A 26,368-nucleotide genomic window follows, 5' to 3' on the forward strand; every position below is an offset into this window, starting at 1 on the left:
TACATCTGCTTTTGAATTACATTTGATTCACTTCAGTTTAAATCAGAACGAAGTATTTCCAGTTTGTGAGTAGGAAATTAGATGTTTTTATTCCTCCAGACGTATGACATTTAAAATCGTGTAAGGTCAGTTTAAAAAGCATTCCTTGAGTGGGAATGACACCTCTGTTGGGTCTGGTTTTTTGGTGGGGTTTTTTTGCAGGTGGAGGGTAGGGTGTTGGGTTTTTTTAGGATTAACTTAAATATGCTGAAAACAAAATTCCTTAAGAATGTTACAGGCAACAATCTAAGTTCACTTTTGCTGAAAGAGATTATATTTGAGTTTTTTCCCCTCTTTCTTTATATTTGACATATTGTTTATAGACAGCTTAACTGTTTTCCCAAAAACATAATTTAATTGGCACTTTTCCTTCTGTGTGAGTTTATGATTCCTTTTCCAGAGGAAAAAAACCTTTCCCCTCCCCCTCTGTCTTTATTCTTAAATAAGGAAAATATTTTTAATCATGCAAGTTACTCTACCCAGAGAGACCAGCACCAATGCAAACACCCCTCATGATGTTAACAAGACTAGAAAAAAGAGTTTGTTCACACAGAACATCTTAGAATAAAATACCAAAATTAGATGTAGTCTTTCAAATCAATTAATTTATTTTTAGTCAGTTAACAAGATTTCAGTGCTGGTTGCCCTTTAAAAAACAGTTATTCATGAAGCCGTGCAACTTAGACTCCACAAAAGCGCTAACATGCTTGGCTTTCTTCTATTAATGTTATGTGATTTTTTTTTTTCTACTTCACTAACATTTCAAGAGAAATAAAGTGATTGTCATGTGGTACACTCAGTCCTGAAACAGCAGCACAGCTGTTTATTCCCAGACTCTGAGCATTTTTTAGATCTGCACAGCAGTCTGTGTTTTCTCTGATGGGAATTATACATCTTACCATAAGCAGATATAGTTTCCATATTCAGTTTGCCTACTTGGTTGTGAGAAAAACAAATTGAATGATTTGTCCTCTCTCTATTGCCCTTTTTACCTCGAATTAACTCCTCTGGTGCAAGAAAAGAGGACAAAAAAGCCATGGCAGAGAATCGCAGAATTACTCCATTTTGCATTTTAGAAAAATCAAAATGACCAAACATCTGCTTCAGACACCCTCTACTGGAAAGCATCAAGTTTATCTGTCTGCTCCTAAATTAGCTGATCATATGTAGGAGGGGGAAGACAAAAAAGCATGAACGTTTAACTGCCTGAAAAGACTGGTACCTATTCTATAAATCATTGTCTTACATTTAGGTGGAGGAAAAGACTTGTTGATTAAATTATTTATTTAAACAAAGGTGGGAAATGTGCATTTGACTTCTTTGACTATGAAGCAGCAAAAAGGACTCTATTCAAAATTCTGTAGCAACTTGCCTTTAGGATTAGACCAGACCTGATGGGTTTCTCCCAGAAAGGTGAAAGTGTCATAAACTTATCAGCAAGTAAAAGTAGGGACTGCAATGAAAAGACTTAGCCACGATACACACAAACAGTAACATGACTTATTTTCCCTACAGGAGAGAAAAAAGGTCTTGAAACTTGAACTAAATATCTTTAAATTAAATCTGTTCATTTTGTGTAATTCTCAAGCAACAAGTATGCTGGGACACAGCTGCTCTGCAGTTGTAAGTGACCACAGTTAGAAACTGTTAGCTTACCCAGTGCATAATTCTGTTCTGTAAACAGATTTATTCCATCATTAATCTATTATATATCTATTGAATATATTCACTCTGGGCTGAAACCTCTATGTAGTCATACAGACTACACCACTCAGTGGTGGGCAGGGTTGCTCTTTAAGGATGAGAACTTCCTCTCTTCAGAAACAAATTCTCTGCTACATTTTTGAAGTCTTGGCCTCCATTTTCATAATGGTAACAGAATAAAAAAAAAAAAAAAGCAAAAAAAAAAGCAATGAAGTTATCTAAATGATGACAAATCTACTACCACTGCTTTAAAATCTACATCCCAATGAACTAGTTGGAGAACCTTCACTCATCCTTTTCCTGACATAGCAGTGCCAAGAGATTTTGTCCTTAAAAGACAGAAAAGACAATTCTATCAAGCTTCAATCTATAATTAATTCTTTTACTTTTCTAGTCCCAAATAAAGTATTAAGATAAACAGCCTGATTTGTTCATCATATGCTCTCCTTGACGATGCTACAGCTTTCACAATTCTGTTTGACCTGCATAATGTACTGTATGTGGGGCAGTGAATTACATTCTTTTCTAAGAGACCATGCTGAATTACAATTTCTTTCCCAGGACTCAAAGGTGAATAATTGCACCTGTCCTCCTTAAGCAGACAAAAGACATTAAGTAGCGGCCAAATAGAAAGAAAGATTTAAAAAGAAAATCACTTTATAGTTTGGTAGAAAAACAACTCAATCCAACCTTTCATCCAGCTGTATACAATATGAGGATTTCTACTAGTGCAGTTTCTGAAAAAAGGGAAGTTTTCAATCAAAGAAAGACTACCCTGATAACAAAGCAAAAATTGAGGTGCTTTCTAAAAGGTTAAAAGAGCCTACTTTTAAAATAAATCACTGACAATACAAAAAAGTCAGCTGCACATCTAAGTATTTGTGGGCAAACTTTCTCATTTACATGATACAAATGAAGAAATAAAGTAAAAGCCACATGGCTTTTCCAAGACCACACAGAGACACAGTAGTAAAAGCTAGCATAGAGCAGAAGTGAATATGATGGAACAGACCACAAGCTGGATCTCCTGACAACCTTCACATTGTTTCATAGAATCATAGAATCACTTAGGTTGGAAAAGACCTTTAAGATCACCAAATCCAACCGAAAAGTGTTTGTTACCATGCTGAACATAAAGGCTGAGGTTTGGTCTTACTGACTGCAAGTGCTTGGCAGAGAAATCCACAGTGGCTCTGGTTTCATCAGAGCTGTGCTGGCAGACATCCAAGGAAAGGTCACCAGGGCAGAAGGACAGAGCCTCAACAGAGTATTGGCCTTTGGTGCCAGGAGATTCCGAGCACCTGACCATGCCAAAGGGCTAATGCTTAGAAAGATGAGAAAAAAGCACAAAAATACTGTAGTGAAAGTGAAAATACTGTAGAGAATCCCTGCAAAGCTCTTTGTGGTATTTCCAGGTCCTCTCAAATTTTTTCCTCATGCATGGAAGCTGCCAGTCGACCCAAGGATAATAGGTATTTGCACATGAATGGACCAAATGGAAAATCTTCTGCTACTTGTGGAACCTACATGTAGTCTATTTGGCAAAATCCAGGCAGGATGTAGCTTGCAGCTGTAAAGAGGAACACCATGGAACACTATACTAAAATATTGACAGCCCCCAAATAAAATAAAAGCAGATAAACAAAGGGGTGACGCCTTGAGGGGAGATGCCCTTGCAGGAAGCATGTCTCTTTTTCCCAAAAGCACAAATTTGTCTATTTAACAACCTTAATGAGAACCTGATATAGCACAGAAGAGAGACACTGCTTAAAAGCAAAGAACATACCTAACCATACTTGCTTTCAGCTAGAACTTTTTGTCTTCAGGAAACACCTCCATCACCTTATAGTTATGGGTTTCAGAACAAAATTAAACACTGCTTAGTTATATACTTGAAAAAATACCAAAAAACAGCCTGGTTTGACGAGAGAAGGTACCAACTTGAAATGAAAGAAAACCAATGCCTACTGCCATTCTTTTCCTTTACCAGCTGCATGACCACGATTAGTATCCCCCCTCTCTGTGCCCCTGCTTCCCTTCCTACTTTCTGTCCCATCTAGTTACACGCTTTGAGTCAGAGACCTTCTTTTACAGTATGTTGGTACAATTCTGAGGTCAATAGAGTCCTTATCCAGTACTGCGATGAGTTGTTCCCTAAGTAGCAGAAAAAAATAAAATATGGTTTCTTGTGGATTTCTGTTTCCCCTCTCAAAATCTCCCAATCCCTCCTTCATGTGTCCTGTGGGAATGCCTTCCACACAATGCTTCCTGTCTCCCCAACATAGAGTAAGTCCTTTCACAGTAACTTTCATCTTGAAACTGGCCAAAAGTAGAGAAATGACTGGAACACAGGCCCAAGACACACACACACACATGACACTATATCCCAAGGTGTTTCTTTTAAGGGAAACCCAGCTAATAAAAGCAACAGCAAACATTTCAACAAAGGTGACAAAGATCAAAGTTCAGATTGCCTAGCAGATTAAGCATGGCCATGCAAGGAACCCTAGGATTTTGATCTTTTTAGATCATGTGCTCTCAACAGAGTGTCTAAACCACTGCTGGAACATATGCCAGAAAACAGCAAGGGAAAAATGATCTTTGATCAGCATTTGGGTTTCCAGTAAAGCAACATTTGAAATTTGTTAAGGGTAAAAATCCTCAAATTTCGTCAAAAGACCATTTCAATTTAACAAATCAGTATTTCTCACAGACTTGCATTTCTTCTAGCTCTCTTTGTAAACAGAAGTTGCTGTTGACAGTGCTGTTGAATATCATCTCATTTGCAAGACTGATGTAAATAAAAAAAGGCAAGAAGGTAGGTCTAAGTGCAAAAGGAAAATTTTCATCCCCTTCATCAGCCTTCACTAAATTGGGTGGGTTTCTATTGAATCAATACCTCCAATTAAAATTAAGAGAGAAGAGAAAGACTCCATCAGCAAAATTATTTGAAGCAGTATTTGTTCAGACCAGTCCAAAACTCTTCACCCCTGGGGGCTGCAATGCAACAAGGAAGTCTCCTGAGCGTGTTAATTATTTAAAATAAGAGCAACACAGTTGCTGGCCTTTTGAAATAATCAGTCTTTCAAAAAGTGTCAGATGTTTCCAAAACACGTGACAGCTTGGCAGTTTGTAGCATCTACTCTCAAGCCCTAATACCAGGTTTTTCTCTGGAGCCTGGAGGAACTCATCACCTTTACTAACAAATCCTAAAGACAACCTGTCTGGCTCACTGAAAATGCGATGGGGAAGCTAAATTAGAATCACGGACCTCCTATTTGCTAAATTAAAGCAGAAAAACAAAACAAACATTAGAAGCACATATATACATATATATAGACACATACACACATATGTGAATGCAGACACAAATACATGTAGAGATATGTATAGGTAGATATATATCTGTAGCTGTAAATTACAGACATTTACCAAGATCTGTATTTACTGCCTCCTACAAGTCTATTTTACAGTCTAAATTTAGGGAACTTTTCTTTCAAAAAAAGAAGAAGAAAAAAGGCAGCATCTGGTTTGTATTTTTCAAGTCTATCCAAAAATACCTTCTTTGGTATGGCGTGTATCTGACACTTCAGTACGCTAGAATAAAAATGCAGAACCAGAAAGAAAATTGCTATAGAGTCTGTTTGTAAACAAAAAGTTCCCATCTCCAAAACGGTTGACCTTATTAGCACTAGGAGGTGGTGAGAAACTTTTCAGCAGTACATATTTTACCAACACTGTGGATATATATCTATATGTATTTTTTGGTCATTTCAAAGATTTCAATTATATTTTTCAGAAAGAAATCTTATTGAATATAAGTGCACAAGAATTACATACAGGGGCTTTTCTCCAATCTTGTTAATATTAATAGTTCAGAAAAAAATATTTTGTCCTGTGTTTTTTGGGGAAAATTTGAATTTTTTCTCTTAAAATACAAGCTAGAGACAAATCTATAAAAGATGTCAACAAATATGAATCCACAACATTCTTTAATTAATCTGTTGAGAAACAATAACAAGACATAGTATATGTGAGGTGTAAATGAGTAGTGGATACAGGAAAAAATAACATCAAAACAACATTCACACATAAAAATCAGAATTCTGAAGCCAAACACCTCCAAACTCAAATTTAGGTGGAACTTCTCCATTTCCCCAGACTTTTTGAGAAATATTTGTTGCAAGTCAGTTGAAACGTTTTGCATTATTGATGCTCTCCACTCTGAGAGACCCTGTCATTTCTGACCAGGGCAATCAACTTCAAACTCTAACTGCCATGCACCAAAAGTCCTCCAGAGAGGAAAACCTCACTTGGTCAACCTGAACCACCCATAGCCAGTGGCCTTTCACACACCCCACATTAGACCTCCCAGGTCTGGCAGGCTGCAACCCCAGCACTGTACCTTTACAGGAGCCAAGCAGAGCCATAGACAGCATTTAACACACTTACCACAGCATCATATGTATTTTTTTAAATAAAACTACTCTTTGGGGTAAAATACAGTAAACTGCTTTGGCTAAAGTCCTATATTACCAGTGACTTCCCTACAACCCTTCACAGAAGTTCAATTTCAAAGCTTAATACGCAAAACAAATACACTGGATACGTCAAAGGCTGAATATAAAACACTTTTGTGGATTTTGTGACTTTTTTTTAAAGGCCTGGCCGAGTTTTAATGGGCTGTCACACACCAATGATTATGAAAGCGCTACAATGAACTGAGCTGATAAGCTGATCGGATCGGAATTAACTGCATGTGATTGCTGCTTTGAAAAGCTGGCCTAAAGAGGCAGCATTGAAAGCAATCTCACAAGTCACTGGTACCACTTGCCTCAGCTATAAGTAAGCACAGATGGTGAGAAAAGTTAATTAAGAGACATATTTGTTTGGGGGTTTGAAATTTCCACCCTCTCTTCCCCAAAGAAGCTGAGCCACAGTGAAAATGTGTTTTACGTTTGCGGCCTAATAAGTTCATGTTTTTGAGGCTCTGTTCCTGTAGATGGAGGTAATAGATAAACAGAATAAATAATTTATGTCAGCAGTTAGCATATGGATTTGCATTTGATCACTAAACTACTCATTGCACCTGATAGCTACGACATCTTGTCAATTAAAAATATTCCTTTCTCCACAACTCTTCATCTACTTTCCTCCTACCCAGCACAGCTCATACCACAACTGACACCCAGCAACAGAGATGTCATCCTTTTCATTCTCACTTTAATGACTGCCTATTTCATTTGCTCCCTCACTTCTTCTTGCAGTATTTCATAAGGAACATATCAGCAATTACAAAAAATAGCTTCTGGTGATAAACCTTTTTTTTCTCCTCGTTGGGAACTCTCTTTCCCACCTCCCTCCAGCCCACACTTGAGCTTTCCCCAGATTAACTAACGGGCTTCTGAAGCTGGGGCTATGACACTGCTCTGTAAAGTGATCACCATCTTTAGAGGATCAAAATACATCCCTTACACTTTATATACTGTAAGACTGTAACCAGCGTGTCACGTAGCAGACATTTTACTCAACGGTCTCTCAACAGTGTATGATTCTTTGAACCCATTTCCTTTTTTTTTACCTGTTGCTATTATAATGACAATGGTCAGTAGCACCAAAGAAATACCAGCTGCAGAATGGTAGGGCTCAATCTCACCTTGAAAGTAAGAAAGGGTTAACGCTAAGGACAGAGAAAACCAAGACTTCAGAACTTCAAGTGAAATTGAGAGGTTCTTAGAGAGACATTTCCAATTCATGCCTACTGTGCTATTTATTTCCTTTCCCATCATTGCTGATTATAAGGATGTGCATGTGTAAAAGGAAGTTTCTTCGTCTCTAATCAGACCAGCTCTATTCCATGAATCCACAATCCACTGTTCGTGACATTACAAAATGAATCAGGCAGGAGGCTCAAGCCAGATCAGAAAGTGACAGCTTCTGCTTAAACAGATATCTTGGAAATTAGTGATGATAGAGGACAGTATTATGCTGCCTAAGCATTTAACCCTTAGCACTGTCTCATTCTCTAAAAAGAGTGCAACAGAATTACTCACTGGAAAGATCTTGGTATAAAAAGAAAAACTAAATTTGAGCTCTGATCTGTTCTACTTATATTTCTAGAGAAATAAGGGCCTGTTTTGAATAGGACACCCACGCTATATGTATTGAACGCTCCCTGGATTTAAGGAAAGTGTCTTCTTAAAACATTATCTTTGCATTATAGCGTATGGTCACATAATTTATGGTCTATCTTGAGAATTTGGCATGTATCAGCGTATTGCTTCTGTCAGTCTTATTTCTGTGCTATAGAACCAATTTTGAGTAGGATATTACACTTACAAGAATGTGTTCCCTAACTAGGTTTACATTTCAGATGACAGGATCACATCAGAAGACTAGAGATTGAAACCCAAGACCAGGCCTGCATCAAGAACCTTCCTATGTCATTCTGCAAGGATTTCAGCCAAAAACTTGATCTGTGTACATAAATATATATATGCAAACTAATAATTTAGCCATTAGAGATATATATATGTATACATACAAATTAATAATCGTGTCTCACATTCCCAGGTGGTCCCTAAACATGGTATTATCTAATCACATAAAAATGGCAGGTTTTCTAATTTTATAAATGTATACAAAATAAGTTGTTAAAAAAGTCAGTCACTGAGAGCTCAGTACAGATGTAATCCAATTTGTGTGGTAATGATCAAAACAGCCAGTTTACATAAAGCATTACAGCTGTGAAATATTGCAGTCCTGATGTTCTGTCAACAGCAATGAGGGTTACCTACCTGCCACTGGAAATTTTTCTGATGGAGTCTGCATAGCCACGCTGACAGTGAGTAGAACCTTCCATTAGTGTTGCCCACAGTGACAGCCTTCCTCCTTTTCTGCTTTTCTGTCCAAGGATTGCCAGCAGAAAAGTGTAAAGGGAGCTATAGCTCCTTCTACTGGGTCTTAAGATTCTTAAGATTAAAGATTTGAGATCCTACTAGGGCTCAGAGAAGTGAGTCAAAGAAGGCCAGTAGCATCTCATAGAGCTCTGCGTCACTTTTTTTTTTTTAATTCTGCTTTGCATATTCCCACTAACAGCATAATTTCAGAAGCAATCATGCATTTAAAGAAGTTAGCAGAAAGAAGTCTGGGGACAGACTGTTGGAATGGGGACAGAAGTACTGCTAAGCAAACTGATTGTCTGATCCACATACGATATCTCAGATGTAACAGCTTGTAAACATTATCTGTAGAGCTCCAAATAATAACTTTACAGATTTAACCAATCATGCTTTGAAGGCTGTCACTGATCTAGTGGAGCATGACCAAATCCCGTTAGAGTGCAGAATAGATTCTAGCAGAAAGTCTTACATATGCTGAGTTGCATATCTAGATAGAGAATGCAAAGACATCACATATGCTACAGAGATGTATGCACATGAAGAAATTAATACAGTGCAACTAAATTCATCATCCCATGGGCCTACAACAAAGGTTTCGAATCCTGCAGGGTAACTCAGTCTGCAAGAGTACTGTGTGCTTCATAAAAGATTATCACATTGACGAATTCCTTCGTAAGTAAGGACTGACTTCTACATAAATGACTGTGGCAGATATCTATGGCTGCTACATGAATATTTAAGAAAGACATAAGACACTCCCTTACAATTTCAACTGAAATACTCAAAAAAAAAGATGAGATCTGTGTTTTGTTTGCCCACTTGACACATGTACATCTTTAAAATTACAGCACAATCTAAGTAGTCATTTGTTAGAGTTAATTCACTGGACAAGACTTCCTAAGATCTGCTGAAATTCTATTGTCCTTCCCGGAAAATGTGGAGAAGGGAAATTAAGTGAGTTTTTGATTCACTGGAAAAAGCATGGGTAGGAAACCTGCACAGATATCACAGTGGTCAAAGGACCATTCCTGTCTTGCTTAGTGGGGACAATGAGAATTACTTTGACTATTTTTTTATCTTTCCTTTTATCTTCCTTGCATGAAGGAAGTTCAACAGAAAAGCATGTTATATGGCTAGGTGTCTCCTCCTGTTCTGAGCACTACATGCTGAATCTCTCTGGCTGCAAGCCTCTGCATGTGAATGCCAGGGGAATTTCTAGCCTCTAATATCCAAAACAAGTCATCGTATACTTTTTAAGGGCCATCTACCACATTATTACTCATATTAGTATACACAGATCCTGCCTCCCAGGATAGCTAGGAGATGTTAGCATCTTCTTGTTTGTTCAAAAACTGCATTGCACTGCTGACTGTGATGATGTGCAGTCTTTTTTTCCATTAGATAACTCCAAGAGTTGAAAAATGACTCCGTTTAAACAAACTTCCCGTTCTTTTCTTTCCTGGAGTGAAAAGACGTCATTTAATCAACAATTGCAGCACTATGGAAGAGAGGATGCAGAGTGTGCTCTCAGATAAAATAAAATAAAAATCCCACCTACAGCTCAGACATATTTCTCACAACCAACCAGAGTCATAAGGGTCTCTTAACACTGCACTTTATATGATATCGTTTCTTTCATTTAGAAAAAAATGAATTAGAGGATTTTTATTTTTTTAGTTACATTTGGCCCAATTAACATGAATATTTTTTGTCTCCTTCAGCTTTTCTCCAAATAGTAGAGAAATCTAAAGCTTTTCTCTTGGCCCTCTCTCCAGGGACTAATATCTTTAAGTACTTCAAGGCCAGATCCAACTCCCTGACATTTGTCTGCCTTGAACTTGCAAAGCACTCATAAGTTTGTTAGCCTCCAAAGCAACAAGAAACTACAACTATCTTTAGACGTATTCCACGTGGGAGGTTTTGCACAAACAGCTTCATACAGCAATAAAATCTACAGCTTGTTCTGGTGAACCTGTGCCAGATGAGGGCAAATAAAATCCTCTGAAGTATAGTGGATATCCAGTTGAGCACGTTACACTGGGCAGATTAATGAATAAAGGAGGTCCTCCGTATCCAGATTTTATTGTCGTTTTTGCCATAGAAGTGTTGGTTTGAGCCCAGATTAAACAAATCTAAGTTAGAAACAGGAACCAGACTAATTCTAACTTTATCATATACACTGCAGCAGATATTCAAGCAAATATTAAGGCATTGTTTTCTCTTGGAAAACTTGACCCTTATCTGATGCTGCAGGAGCGAGGACCTGAGTTTGCTAGAGCGCCTTGCCCGGGCCCCGCTTACTGGATCACCTCAGAGCGTGCAGAAGCAGGGAAAGTATGGAAAAAGTATGCGATCACAGTGGCAGGCACTTCAATGGCAGATAACCTGTTACAGCTTCTTACCAACAGCCTAGGAAATCAGTCTTGTTTTCTGCTGAGTAACACCACAGCAGAGCTCCTCAGAAGAGCAGGAGCCAAGAAATGTGACAAGTTTTCTAAACAGCTGAACCAGGGACACTGAGGGCAGGACTAATTGAAAAATTTAGTTATTTATCTTGTACTTATCTACTTGGTTTTGGCATTTCTCAACGGCACAAAGGTTTATGCAACTCTGGTTATTCTGAAATCTCTACATACTATCAATCAGCTAAATCAACTCTGAGACTGAAGTATCGTTTCCAATAACTACATATTAAGGTGCTCAGTGAAAACAAATATTGTACAGGTAAACCAATTCCAGTTGAGGTACTATCAGCTTTAGTCTAAGCAAAGGAAAGAGGAACTGTGGAATTAGGCTAAAAAAGACTCCCATGCCTTGACTGACATTTTAATTCATATGGATACAAAGGTCTCCATTTTTAAACCATCTTACAGGAAGTATAGCATTCTTCTTGTATGCTCTTTTGCTTAGTAGAGTCAAAGCCTAACTCACAGAGAGGGTAATGTTTATTCTAAATGATCAAAATTAAGGAGCAGTTAATGACTTGAATACCCACAAGTTTAAGTTAAATTAAGCTGTACAGAGACTCTTTTTGAGCCATCATTCTAAATGAGGAAAATATCTGTGCCCTTCTGATGCCAAATACCTTTTTTTCCTTCACAACAGTTTTTATCATTTTCAATGACACCATAATGGAATTGAGCAAACAGCAGAATCCATAGAGATGTTTAATTCATTCCGAGATCTCACTACCTCAGAAAAGAGATAAGATTTTACAAATTTATTCCCCTCCTTTATTTCAATTACCATGTTAATGCTTGAGACAATTCCTAACCCAAACTTCTGGCCAAAAGTCTGTTGGCAGGTAAGATAGCAGATCTAAATCAAATCACAAAGAGCTTGCAATAAGATTGCATAGCACAATTTCCCCTCTGTAGTAAAAGCTGCACTTTCCCCTATTTTCCTACTGGAATTCACTATAGGATGGCTAAACTTCATTACATACACACGACAGGATGTTAAGATAGTACATCCTTTAAGAAGTTCTAACAATATCCAAAGCCAAGTTCAAATCCAAACATTAAAACAACAAAGTGTAGAGTGGGAAAAAAGGAAGATTGCTTACACTAATGAGGTCTTCCCCAGTTAACTCTCCCTGAGTCTTTCACAACCCGAAACTAAAAGAATGAAAGGGCTCTGCTATAAGCAGTCTGCTACACCAATATGACAAAAACCACCATCAACCTTCAGTTGTGACCCTTTCATGGTTGTCAAATTAAAACACACAACAGCGGTGAGCCCCCCTCCCCATTCTTTTTGGCCACCAGTTCATGCAAATTACAGAAGACCAGTAGTCTTTGCTTAGCAACAAGATTGCATGTTCACTACGGATCACATTAATGATCAAGTAGTGAATATTAACAAACCTAATGATGAGAAGAGATGCCCTCCTTCACTGACTCATCCATAAAATTTAAAATCTCTGAAATAGAAAGAATAATTCATTCATCTAACAGACTCACTAGAAAGAGAAAAGAAGCCATTAATAATACTGCTTTCCAACCCACATCCCTGACACTGAAACCCAGGCACACAACAATAATTTCATGTGAGGAGAAGGATTGCTAAATGTACAAAAAAATACATATTTCTACTGAGCCATGAAAAGTTCACATTTGCTTACATCTTAGACTCATTCTAATATTTTCTAGAGTTACAGTTAGCACACATGAGCTATCCTGACTGCCGTAGGGCACAAAGACTGCTGGTGAAGTGTGCTGAACCCCACAGTCCCCCGAGTGCCTCCACCTCCCAGGGAATCATACAGCTCATTCAGGTAACTGCAGAAAATTTTTAAGTACTTACAGCAGGATGTCCAGCACAGTAGGTGTAGCTAGCATGAGACTGGTAGTGCAAGCTTGCTCTTGGAAAGGTGTATGTATTCCAAGCAGGTTGGCTGCTATTCCACTGGGAGCTAAAGCCAGGGCTCATGGTCACTCTCGATTTACTGTTTTGGTACGTTCTCACTGTGGAGCTGGACTATCAAAAAAGAAAGAAATGCAACGTAAAAATAGCTTTTAGGGTAGAATAGAAACAATGCAGCTACATATCATCATTGTGCATATACATACTGCCACAAGGTCTGGAACAAATTTGAATGTTTCCTGTAACGAACTGGGAAAAGCAAAAAATTAATTCCTTCAAAGACATCAGTGAAACATCTATGTTGCTGTAATGCCCAAAGAAAGACTGATGACTGTTAGACTTCAGGCTAGGATGTAAATCAAATGGGTGATGGATAAAGTGATGGAGATAAGGGGTTGTTCTAAAAATGTGTAGAGGGTGCAATCCTGCAAGATTAATAGTTGAAACTTCCATATTTATTTATTATAATGAACTAAATGTTGACATTTATTGAGCTCCTGATCAGCTATGTCCATTTTACAGTAAATGGCAGTTTGGGGCCAATGTTTAGATATATTTCTTGAAGTCATGAAATCCCATCTAGTGACTACATAAGGCCAAGCTGTCACAAAGCTACCCCCACATTTCAAATATGTAACCTTCTAAATAGACTATGAAACTTCAAGACATTTTTTTAATTACTTAAAAAGCAAAAGAAAAAAAAAACAAAACAAAACAAAATCTTTTTTTTTTTTTTTTTTTTAAAGTTAATTCAACAACTTCATCTGGAAGCAACCCAGACTATGGATGTGTAATTCACTTTCCTTCTTTCTGGCTTTCTCTCGTTTTACTTTATTTTAACTGCAGTTTTCTGCTTCTAGTCCTCATTTTATAAAAAATATTCCTAATAAATGCTTGCACTGATAGGGGTGGTTTATTAGGGCAGGAAAAAAAATCAATTTTCAAGAAGAGTAGAAGATGCATTAGAAGTGGATGCATTTTTAGCAGATATTTAGGTTGGTCTTCAAAGTCATGCAAATGTACTTTTTCCTCCATATTCTGTTCTGCATTTGGGGTTTGCTTGCTTTCTTTTTTATTGGCAAAGGTGTTCTCAATATCCCATGCAAATTTACACCAACTGTAATTATTATAAACCTGAAACTGTTCTTTTTAAGGCACTAAATTCACAGTGACCTCAGTAATACACTGAAAGCTTGAGAAATATGAACACAAATAACATTTCTTAGAAATTGTTATAAATGTCCCTGTTAGTAAATTGATGCTATCCATTTCAAAAGCTATATTCAAGAACGATGCTTCATTTATTTTTACCCTCTTTTCAAAGACAATATTTATACACGATACATGTAGCATTAACCAAATATCAATATGGGCCAGCATTGAACAAGGTGTTTCACAAGGTCCAAGACCATCCTTACCCCAGAGTGCTTACAAGATAAATGAGAAGGTCAGGGAAAGGATGAAAGAGCAGAGTCTGATGTAGAAGCAGAGAAAACAGCTTTGTAAACATGACTTTCAGCTTCATTTCAATGCTTCAGCTCAGTTTCATTGGGAGAGGATTAGTAAAATGGAATGAAAAGGGGATGGAGAGAAGACATACAAAAAGGTTTCAAGAACACATTCTAGCTATAAATATATACCCTGTATAATCTTTCAAATTTTGAGTAATGTATTTATATGAGCTGGTTGTAGAAAATACAGGCCATGCTGGCACCGGCTGAACATGCCCTCTTTACTTCTTTCAATTTTCAAAAGTTTAAGTACACAAAGTTTGCCTCAGTTATCAATTGCTGTATAAACTTTAAGTTCAAGAAAAGGCCAAATGACTTCCTGCATGTGTTTATTTCCTGCGCCGTCGATTAGGAAGCCTGAAAAGAGCAGTTTCCGCTCACCAGTTCTCAATATCTCGACAGATTCGCCTCCCACCCCCACCCCTAAGCGAAGGATTCCTGCGGTGTGATTTCTAAAGATTTAACTTACGACTAGCTGAACACAAAGCATATGAATGAACACTAAACCCCACACTAAACTCTCATTAGTCACTGTGTGTGACAAGTGGTTACTTTGTTCTTATAAAAGGCTTTAGGGGAAAAAAAATCTGCCCCTACAGTTAAAGGGGCTTATTTGAAATAAATCTTTTTGTATGAATTTAAATCATGACAAATCAAAGGAAAGAGGCTATGGCTACAGCTAGAAAAAAACTGAAGGGTTTTAATGTGTTTTTTTCTTTTTTATCTCCTTCCCCTTTTACCCTCTTTCCCCAAGGAGCAGAAACTGCATTTTCTTTCCTTTGACGTATTACTTATCTTTCAGATCACTCAAAGACAACTTTCTCTCTTTCTGGGCCCTGGTAGACTTGCTTCTTCTACATGAGAGATGAAGGCTAGTTTTGTTTCGGACAGATCAAGTAGGTTTCAGCCATAATGTACTTCATGTACATTTCTTCCCTTTATAAACATCAGGTATTCAAGTGTGGCTGCTTATTAACTCCTCTTGAGGAGTTCATTGCCGGCCGAATATTCTGTGAATATTGAGCTACTGTATCCTAACAATAGCTTTGCTCTTTCTTATTATTTCTGTTGCGTCTGAATTGTATGGACCAGTGGAAAATATCTGTGGCTGATGGGATGTGAAGATGCATTGTCAGCTGTGATAATTGTTAACTGATTATTTTCACTATGGCAGTGAAGTCCGCTACAGTAAGGAGAGACATGCTATTAGCACTACGCAGGCATGCACAATACCTGTTCCTGTGTTAGAGAACAGGAGCAAAAATAAGCCTGTTTTTTAAACAGCCTACCTCAGATGCTGAGCAGAAGCCTGTTGACTGAGTTTTATTTTGTGCTTGTGTGCTACACAAACCACCTTCCCTTATCTGCCACTGTGCTGGAGGCACGGTTCAGCCCCAGCGCTAAATCCAGGCACAGAGATGAGGCCCCCTGCCCCCTTTCTGGTCCTCCACCCATTTCCCACCTCACAGGAGGCACATTTGAAACAGGGAAGCATTCGGACCATCAAGGATGCGCTGGGTGTCCTATGCGTGCAGGTCACTCGGGATGCAGAGGCAGGAAACAAGACCCCAAGTACCCCACTCCCCCTCGGGGCAGCCATGCAGCTGTGAGAGGGAGGTTCCTGCAAGGAGAGCCCTCTGCTCCAAACAACTTTGTAGGGGGGCTACTATTTCAGACCCGATAAAAGCTTTTCTCTTTCTGCTGGCTTACTTCCAGAAAAAAACAAAACAAAACAAAACCAAACAAAAGTCAGTACATGAAGACACTCCCAGGATATTCGGCTTTGAAATCTTGAAGCTATCCAGGTTGTCAGCCAGCGAAGAGACACATCTGCACCACCAGCCACCAAGTCCCAGGAGAGCCTGGTCACCTCGTGGCTCTAACCTAGGTTGGTTGGGGAGCTAAGACCCCAAAAAGTCTACATGTTGAATTCAAGGTGTCCTCTGAACAATAAAACACTGTGCATCTCTTCAGCCTTCCCAGATCAATGCAGAGGCACCTGTGGGAAAGACACTGGGCCAACTGGGAGAACTGGGAGGGAAAAATGGTGCCCTGGGGGCAGGTTCCCAGGTGCTGACAGCACAGGGTGCAGAGAGGCCTCTGTGAAGAGAGGCCCAGGCCAGAGACAGCCAGGCATAGCCAGCTCCAACCGACCCACCGTGGGGCACAGCTGAGCCCTTCAGCCAAGATGGTGGCACCTCTGGGAAAACATACTTAAGAAAGGCCAAATTACTGCCTGGGAGTGAGGAAAAAAGTGAGGTTTATCCCTGCAAGCACTGGGGGGGAGAGCAGGAGGAGGGTGAGGAGGCTCCTCTGCAGCCTCCGGAGAGCCCACCTGAAGCAGGTACGGGACAGGATCCATGGAGGATCCTGTGCTGGAGGTGGATATGTCCTGAAGGAACTGTGGCCCATGCTGAAGCAGAGGGAAAGCACGAGGATCAGGAAAGAGGAGCTGTTATTCCCCATTACCCTGTGCGAGTGGGGGTGTGGAGTGGGCACAGGCTCAAGAACAGAGGAGTGAAGCTGAGCCTGGATAAAAGGGGTGGGGGAGAGGTATTGTCTTAATTTGTCCTTGCTTCTCACTATCCAAACTCATTTTAACTGGCAGTAAATTAGTTTTCCCCAAGTTGAGTCTGGTTTTGCCTGTGATGCTAATTGCCAAGTAATCTCCCTGTCTTTATCTTGACCCACGAGCTTTTCCATCTTATTTTCTACCCCCATTTTCTTAAGGACATTGGAGTGAAGAGAAGCTGGATGACAGTCTGGCAGCCAGCAAAAGCAAACCCACCACAAACTGGCAGGTCTTACGGCACACAGGCTTTTATTCAGGATCTGAAAGTGCATCTGTTTTCCCCTAACTTTACTGATTACTCCAATAAAAGGTATCACCTCTCCCCATAACCCTGTCTTATTTGTATCTCTTAGGTTGTCAATGGTAGACCACCACTGCCACTCCTGGGACAACCTGATCAGCATTTCTCAGAAAATGTCTGCAGAAAATTATCGCATTACAACAAAAATGAAGTGCTGCCCTTCTTGCTATGTTTTGCCAGAAACAACAAATATTACAAAGCCAGGGGAGAAATTTATTTTCCTTCAATAAGTCACTCCAGTACCTTTATACCCTAAAGGTCTGATACAATCTAAAATTGAGATCAGTAAAATTTAAATGTCTAAACATATTTTAAAATATGACCTTTTTTTTCTGTGCCTTAGTTTCTCTGGCTTATAAATATGGATAATCTTACTTTAAAACTTCTAGGCTAACCTTTTCTTCATGTTTGTAAAAGTTTTGAATATTTTTGGACATAAGCACGAGTGAAGTGCAAAGTATTATTAGTATTATTACTATTTCTTGAGCTTAACTGCTTTCAGTTCTTAGCTCTTTTAATAGCAGATGTGTGAAGTCTAACAGTGGAAAAAATAGAACATAGTATTTATGGAGCACTTTTTATCTTCAAAGCACTGTGCAAACGTTAAATGGTGGCAAAATTTTTGACTGGTGCAACATTTCCAGCTTTTAAAGCAGTTTACAGTAGATGTAAGAATTAGCCACTCCTTCCTATTTGTATGTGAATAAAGCACACCATTTGACTAGGACATTAAGCAACATAAATAGTTCTGATGTAGACTTAGTCTTCATGTCATCACACCTGTGCTTTCCACTCTTTTGCAATACAGCATCCTCATCCAGTATACTAACAGGAAAAATATGTGCTAATTCTGAAATTCTGCATCATGTCAAATGCAAGACTGACTACATCTATCAGACACCCTTCTGCAACTATTCCAAAATGCTGTGATTATTATTGGCTTTGGCACTCCAAAAGAAGAGAGAGGCTCAAATATTCTGTTCTATGTTACCTCTATACATGCACTGACTTAAAAAAAAAAAAAAAAAAAAAGACAAGTGGGATTAAAGAGGTGTAAATAACATCTGAATTCAGCCTCCCACTACCTCATCTTTTAAAAGCAAGTTCCCAGAGCTATGATGTCATTTTCTTAGCCCACACAATTTGAGCTGTCTCCAGTCACTTGGATTTTGATTACAGAATGGTTCTGTCTTCAGCTGCATCTTCTGGGTTTTTTTGTGAAAGGAACTGTGTTTGAAAGGGTGTCCACCCTCTTCCCCCTATCCCTTCAAGGGATTTGACATCCCTTATTTTGAATGTCAGAATGATTACAGGATTTGGGAGAGGCCACGTAGAGAAACTGCCATTCTGGAGATACTGCTTGCAGGAACACTATATGCCTGTATTTGGATCAGACCATGATGCAAAGCACAGTCCTATGCTCTTAAAAGTCTGGATGCTTTACAAAATACTACTGTTCCCATAGAAATCAAAGTTTTCCTATAACCTGGAAAAGACAGAAATGAAAATAGCTGCCCTGGAACATTATTGCATGAGCTAAAACGATGCATTTGTTTTCTTGCACAGAGAAAATATGAAACTGGCAAACCAAATCTTAAGTTAGTTCATCACAAAATCCACCTGAGAGACCTTAAAGATTATGGTAATTGTGAAACTAGAAAGTGAGGGTGTTTTTTTCTTATTGGGTTGTTATGAAAACTAAGCATGGGAGACATTGCAGATTTTTTTTTTTTTTTTTTTTTAGTAGCAGGAAAGAGGAATTTTGCACTACTACTTTTTCCAACATAATCTTTCACTATAGCTTGCAAATCTTTTAAGTCTAGAACCAGATTCCATCTGTTCCAGTAAGAACTGAGCTCTTAATATTTGGCCACTGCAGATTTCAAGTTTATCAAGTTTGTCTCATAACCTTTATGAAAAAACTTCAGAGACATGACCAAATTTAAGAGAAACATTGTTTTTCCAGACATGGGATTGAAACCCAATACACCGTACCTGGAAAAAGAGGATCAACTGAAAGAAATAGCATTCCACTGAAACTGCAGAGAAATGATGAGGCTATATTTTATATCTCAGCATATATGTAAGGCTGTAGCTCATCCAGTGGATCCAAGAGTGCTGAGCACATCATGCCAAAAACTAGGGTGTGCGGCCCATCTGCCCCCTCCCGGTAGGTGGGAGAGAAATGCTCTCTGTGGACTAGCTTTGCTGAGAAGGAGCCCTGCAAACGGGGTGAAGGGGACCCAGGCCTGCAGGACACAACTAGCACAGCTGAACTACTTAGAGCTGGGGCTCAATACGAATGTTAATTATCTAAAAAACTCTTGAGGAATATATTCTAGAAAAAAAGTCTGCCACTCATTGTTACTTTTCCCCAGAGTTATGACTTGAAAACAAAATATATATAATTTTCACACTTTTCTGGTTAGAATTGCTGTCTTTCCAGTGACTCAACACTGTAATTCATGTGGTACTTTTAACAGTTACTTGAATTCTAAGAGCATTTTTTTCCTGTGCAAAGTATGAAACATTGTTGTTGTACTTACAGAGAGTGAGCAGGGGAGCTGAAAAAATGAAGGCCTTCACGGTTTGAGGAAGAGGCCGTGAAGAGCCTGGATTTCTGCCGTTGTACCAACCAAGTCAGTGTGAAGGGGCAAAGAATTAGTAACAAGAGACAGGCCAGTGACAATTCAGATTAAAGCCTTAAAGTCCTTTGTCAACCTGCGTGGAAGACCTGGGTGTAATCAAAAGTTGCTGTTACCTGATGGTTCATTAGACAAGAGACCGCCGGGTTTCAGTCAATTTCTGCACACATGCACCTCCCAAAAAACATTGCCACCACCAGTATCTCAGCAGGCAAGCTCAGTGCAAAGACCAAGTAATAGTCACAAGAAATGCTCCTGTGCTTCAGACTGATTTCTCCAGAACAAGAAAAGGAATTTTGAATGCATAAGAGAAATTTGTATTGGTTTTGTTACCCATGTTGTACCCAGCCATAAGGAATGGAAACACTCATGCTCCTGGACTGCTTATTTGTATGTCTTTCTTCCACAAAAAGGAAAGTGAATGGAGACTTTCCAAAGGATATTTTTTTGTTTGTTTATCTTTGTTATGTTATTTGTAAAAAGTGAACTGGGATTAAAATGTATGTTGTTAGATGGGATTCTTACTAGTCTAGTTTAAACCTTTAATTTAGGTTTGAACACAGTGAATATCTTGAGTCCCCTCCTCCTTCCTCCTCCTCTGCCTCCTTCACTTTGAAAGGAGTAAGGGCATGTCAAAGTTTATTCGGTTCAGAATATTATTTAATCAATCTATTGTGAGAAATTTAAGTCATAACAACCTCAGAAGAACACTGAATATGACCTTGTAATGGTAGATCATTAAGTAATTATTTTCTGAAAATAAAATACACTGGCATCTGTTAAATTTACTCCAGCCTTTTTTACAAAACCAAGGTTACAGTTTAAAGTAGTGAAGCATTATGTTAACCCAAGATGAGCATGATCTGAGCGTTCCCAGTAAATTCTGGAAAGATAGCACTGGTTAAGGCCCTGCCACAGATGACCTGCATAGTTCTGATTTCTAAAGTCACCCATATAAAATAATCACTCAGTCCAATACTCCTGTGAATGCACATACAGCTCATCTGTGCGGAGTGACTGGAGAAAAGGATGATCTTCTACCAGGAGCTGTTGAGCACACAAGTCACAGAGGCAAAGAACCTGAAGGAAAGGATTTGTGCCAGATAAGAAAGTCTAATGGTGAACACTAATCTTAAGGAAAGCTGTTGATTACATACAAAACATACCATATTAAGTCTCTGATATTGGCCGATCTCCAGAGTAGTATTTTTACAAGGTATAAGAATTCCTCTCTCATATACAACAGTTGCCACTCTTGAAGTCTTTTCTGCAAACTACACAGCAGTATTTAGGACTTGCAGCATTCCTTTGGTAAAATAGAGGACACAAAGGGAAGCTGCAAAAATTGAAAAAAAATTTAACGTGGTAAGTGTATTTCCTAGGATCACATTCCTAGGTACAGAGGGTTCTTGTAGTAGTTTTGCTGTTAAGTCAATAAACCACTTTTACCTACATCTTATTTTTTTATGTAGACCTGTGTACCGCTGACTGAAGCGCAAATTCAGGAGCTTTACTGAATAATAACTGATTTTAGCATTTACCTGTCTGCTGAATTGGGACTTCTAACAGACAGCTAAAATCTTTTGTAAAACTCATTATTTTTTGATAGTTTGGGGAGAAAAATAATTATTTCATTAACACTTGAATTCCTTCCCCTTTTACAGTACCCAAAGGTATGTTTTGCTATGTTCCACAGTATCTTAATGCTTTTTTCTGATGTATCTGTTTACTACATGTATATTGAATTACTCCCTGAGCTATAAATCAACCACTGTCTTGGATACAAAATGATTTCCCTCACATTAGATCTGCAATATACAAGTTTTTTTAGACAATCCCAAGAGTAACAGCTGGCTGACAATTTAAGCAAGTCTGCAACATTAACCAGTGAGTGCAACCCAGACTCACATACCAGGGAAGAGGGATGCTTATGAACAAGCAAAAGATGTCCATGGCACAACATCACTTCTACAATTCTACCACATGAGAAAAAGTCAGATTTCTCTCCTCAGCTGCTGTAGGCAAAGTGTTGATTCCAGTATGAGATGCATATTACAAGTCTTCATGTCCACAAAATGCTTGCTTTACTGAATGCAGTGCAGTTATGAAATGCATTTGACCACTGGGAAGAATTCTATAAATCCTGCAAAGCTACCCAGTGTATCACTCTACAGCTAACTCCTGTGGATGGGCCTGCATGCTTTTGTAAACCTCACTGTGGGATTAGGACATTTATCAAAGCTATGATTTCTTTCCCACAATGTTATATCTATTGTATACCAGGAGTTCTGTAGGTGCATGATTTATCCATCCTGTCATTAGCTACAATACCCTGCAAGCAGTTTTTATTTTCTGCTGGAGAAACAAATACTCCTCCCATAAATTGTTTTACTGCTGATTGGGGAACAGGCTCCTCCTCCCTTGACAATAAAACAGCTTGCTTTCTCTGATCATGGAGTTATTTCCAGCATAACAATCTGAAGCTCAACACCATTTCTTATGGAATTAAGTAATATAGGGAAACTTACAGCTTACTCTCATTATCTGTTAAGTGCCAACATGTCTGATCACTTGAGGGACCTTACAGACAAGCCCCTAAAGATCCAACTGAGGGAACACAGGAGGAGGAAGCAAATGTCAAATCAATCAAATGGACAAAATTCTCTTTTAAAATGAAAACAAAAACTCAATATAAAATTTGCTACTGGGATCAGGATTCGCCAAAGTTTTCAGTCTGGCTGAAAATGTTCAGTCAACATTTTAAAAAGCAAGGAAGCAAACTGGATATCCAGGAAATCCAGAAATGAAAAGCGATTTCTTTCTCAGCGAAATCATACTCAGACAGGCCTTTCACTCAAATTAAATATTCATAGAGCCACATATATTGTATATGACACATTTGAATGTGAAAAGGCTAATATCCTCTGGCTTTTCCAGTACTCAACTAATCCATTAGAAATGTAATAGTCAGTCTAACCATTCCATGACTTCAGTAGGAGGTATGAAAAATAAAAGAGAAAGCAGAATGAACTACAAAGAGAAGAAAATAAGAAATAAGACATATCCAAGACCGGCTCTCAGGGTACTCAAAATCAATTTCAACTGCCCCAGATATCTGTTGAGTATCAAATACAGAACAGAGGAACATACACACAGGGCTACATTGTTGACTAGAAAAGCTGCTAGCTGCTTTTTCTTCCCTTAAACTTTGGGCTCTTGCGCTGGAGAAGAGAGAGATATCATTAATTTATTAAAAGGGATGAGCAAATTATGACTGGGAAGTTGACTACAAGCTATCTGTATTCAGTGTAGCAAAGGCTGGTTTTCCAGGATACGTCAATTCAAGGTTACAAATTTCCTTAAAAAATAAGTAAATCTCAATGAAAAATTACATTAAAATTCCCAGCATAAAAGACAACAGAAATACCTAAGAGATAGTCTGTAAAGGCAAAAGAGCTGATGGGATTTTTCTTTGTTTTGTTTTTATTCCCCTGGGGGGAAAAAAAAAAAGCAATGAAAGGCTATTAAAATCCAAATAATTCTGCAGATTATTGACAATCCTGTAGTCTAAACTAGTGGGAAGGAGACATGGGCATTAACAAACAAAAGTAATATTAAGTCAATTAAAAACTTAGTGAATATCTTAAACGAATTAATAAAGCAGAATGAGGTAACACATGATGAAGGTTTGATCACGCAAAACTTCCCTGGCCTTGGTCAACACAGCATTTAAAATAATGGGACTACTCATGACCTTAAAGTAAACTGTGAGTATAAGCAAACAGATCCCTGACAAAGCTTTGTAGAAACTACTCCTTAAGTTAAACACGGTTCTCTCCTGCATAATTGCCTACTGCACATAAAGCGCTATCATGTGGCCAGATCATAAAAGAAAACTTCCCTCTAGATAATGTCAATCAAATCTTTCTAAATATATAAAACCACTTCTACTTTCAAGTATCAATGTGAATACAAACAAGCAACCTTTCCCTCATAGTACCTTTCTTTCAAAATATAAACCACTCCTTTTATTGTTATCAGCTAACAATCAAGACTTTTATGGACTGACTTGCATTCTGGCCATGCCACAAGTGTTTCAGATTGGCATTTTATACTCTATGAATTGATAAACAAACCAAAATAACAACAAAACAAAACACCAATAACTTACATTTTAGTAAGGTCACTGCAGTAAGGAAAACTCACACAGGTCTGAAAATAGCTACAGCTTTCATGAAATTGCACTGCTGAGAAAAAATAACCTCAACACATTACACATTGAGGAGCTCAAAGTGGAAAGCAGAGATTTTTTGAATCCTGTTGGAGGGTGCTCAAATAAGAGAAGTCATCGACCCTCAAGAGAGGAAATCCAGCTGAGGGTCCTCAGAGCTTGGAGTGTGGAGCTGCACTTCTTCTCTCAGGAAATACTGACAGCTAGGGGGACAACTCAGTGCAGCTCAGCCTATGGGATTTTTCTGCCCCAGTGCCCAATGGTATGAAAAAGATTCAGATCCTTCCTATTGAACTTCAACATCATAACTTGACAGGCAAAAGGAGGGGAAAAAATTAAGGAAGACTCTGCTTTTGTGTTTCTCCCTGCTGTAACCAGAGCCCCCTTTCCTATCTCCAAATGTTTGTTAAAATTTTAAAATCTAGATTTTAAAATGTAAGTACAGCAGTCATGTCCAGGCTGCAAGAACCAGATGAGAGTTGGGGAACAGAGATGGAGGACAAGAGAGAAGATGACCAGAAACCATAGCAGGAGGCTCAAAGGATAAAGAGATGCTACGCTGTCTCATCTGTTGTTTCTGTTTTGTGTTCTTGAACCTACTTGTCAAAAGACTAAACATGGAATAAATGCAGGTGGAGATTCTGTCACGTTGTTCCCAGTTGGTTTAAAACCTCCACTTCTCGAGTCAAATTCTTTCTAGAGTTGATGACTGCATTTCCAAAGCCTGAGGACGGATAGAATTTCTTACCACTCTATAGGGACACTGGTCTAAAAATGCTAGAGGATTAACAGCAAATTAAACTAATACAGTTACCACAGAAATTCCTTTAAAAGTTACATTTTGAATTTCATATTTCTATGTCAGTAGATAGCCTCTATAGCTCTGTGTTTAGAATATACATTTCAGGAAAATTTGCCATATAGCATAGTCATACATTGTATTTCCTGATACGTGTGGGTGTCATAACCTTACAGCAGAAACAGGAAAAACCAGTAATATTAACAAGATTTGTACAGAAGTTTACAACATTAGTTACCGTATTATCAACCAAAACAGTTCAGAATGACTGGTGGGAATATCTCTGAAGATTGCTGAAAGAAATCTGAAAATGCTGAAATTTTTAGAGATACATTGTTCAGTTTAAAATGTATTTTAAAAACTCCAATCACCTATATGTAGCTTCATTATTTAAGTGCAACTTTTGGTATCTAGTGAACTGTTACGTAGATACTAAAACAGAAAGTTAATGGTTATAGATGTAAAAGAAAAGAATCTCACCTACTATATGTGGAGAAAAAGGATGGTGTTTCACCTAAAGAGGAAAACTGTTATTTGGAAGATCAAAAATCACCATTAGCTCTGAATCAGACTTCTTATGTGACTGAAACTTCCCACAACTCTTTCTTGGTCTCTGTAACAGAGATTTTACTGCTTCCTCTTTTGCACCCTTTGAGAGATGGTATGACATCTTTTTATTTCATTCATATAGAACAATAATGTCCCAAATCATCAAATCAATCACCAATCACCAAATCAATTTTTTGATCAATTATAATGAGTATGAAAGATACTATAATTGGGAATGAACACAAAAAAGATACAGAGAGGCTTCTAGTAATTCACATACATATACATAAGCATAATTAAGTGAAATAAAGAAGAACACAGGCAGAATACCAAGGGTATTTCCAATGATTTTTAAATCTATTGGCAGAGTAGTTTTTAAGGAAGCTAAAGCAGAACCATGAATTAGGTGGATTTAAGAAAGCTAAAGCACATACAAAAGCAAAGACAGGGGAAAGTAGATTTGAGGAGCTGAATCATAATAATAGAGCTTTGCTCCATCTCATTTATCTAGGTATATTTACATTTATACATCTATGTATATATTACATAGTGGGAAATGTTGTGAAGCTATTCTTTAATTCATAGAGATTAAAACCAGACCTTGTTACAACAGTTTGAATAGTCTTAAAATTTTATGTTTTAAAAGAAATATCTAGAAACATTTATTTCAGGGGGAAAGGTAATTTTTTTTTTTTTTTAACTGACTGCTGCTAAGATTTTATGTAACATGGATGAAGAAAGGCACAGGAA

General features: G+C 38.2%; 1 protein-coding gene across 4 annotated transcripts in view; it reads right to left on the bottom strand.

Annotated features, from left to right (window-relative positions):
* Window positions 1-26,368, bottom strand: part of RBMS3 (RNA binding motif single stranded interacting protein 3) — a 711,881-nt gene that overhangs the window by 483,627 nt on the left and 201,886 nt on the right. For all 4 annotated transcript variants that reach the window (XM_074860846.1, XM_074860855.1, XM_074860836.1 and 1 more), the window contains one exon: window positions 12,951-13,124. In XM_074860846.1, the coding sequence (XP_074716947.1) occupies window positions 12,951-13,124 (174 nt within the window). The remainder of the gene's footprint in view (window positions 1-12,950; window positions 13,125-26,368) is intronic.

The sequence above is a fragment of the Strix uralensis genome, chromosome 1 (assembly GCF_047716275.1).
Source record: "Strix uralensis isolate ZFMK-TIS-50842 chromosome 1, bStrUra1, whole genome shotgun sequence".
Classification (NCBI taxonomy): Eukaryota; Metazoa; Chordata; class Aves; order Strigiformes; family Strigidae; genus Strix; species Strix uralensis.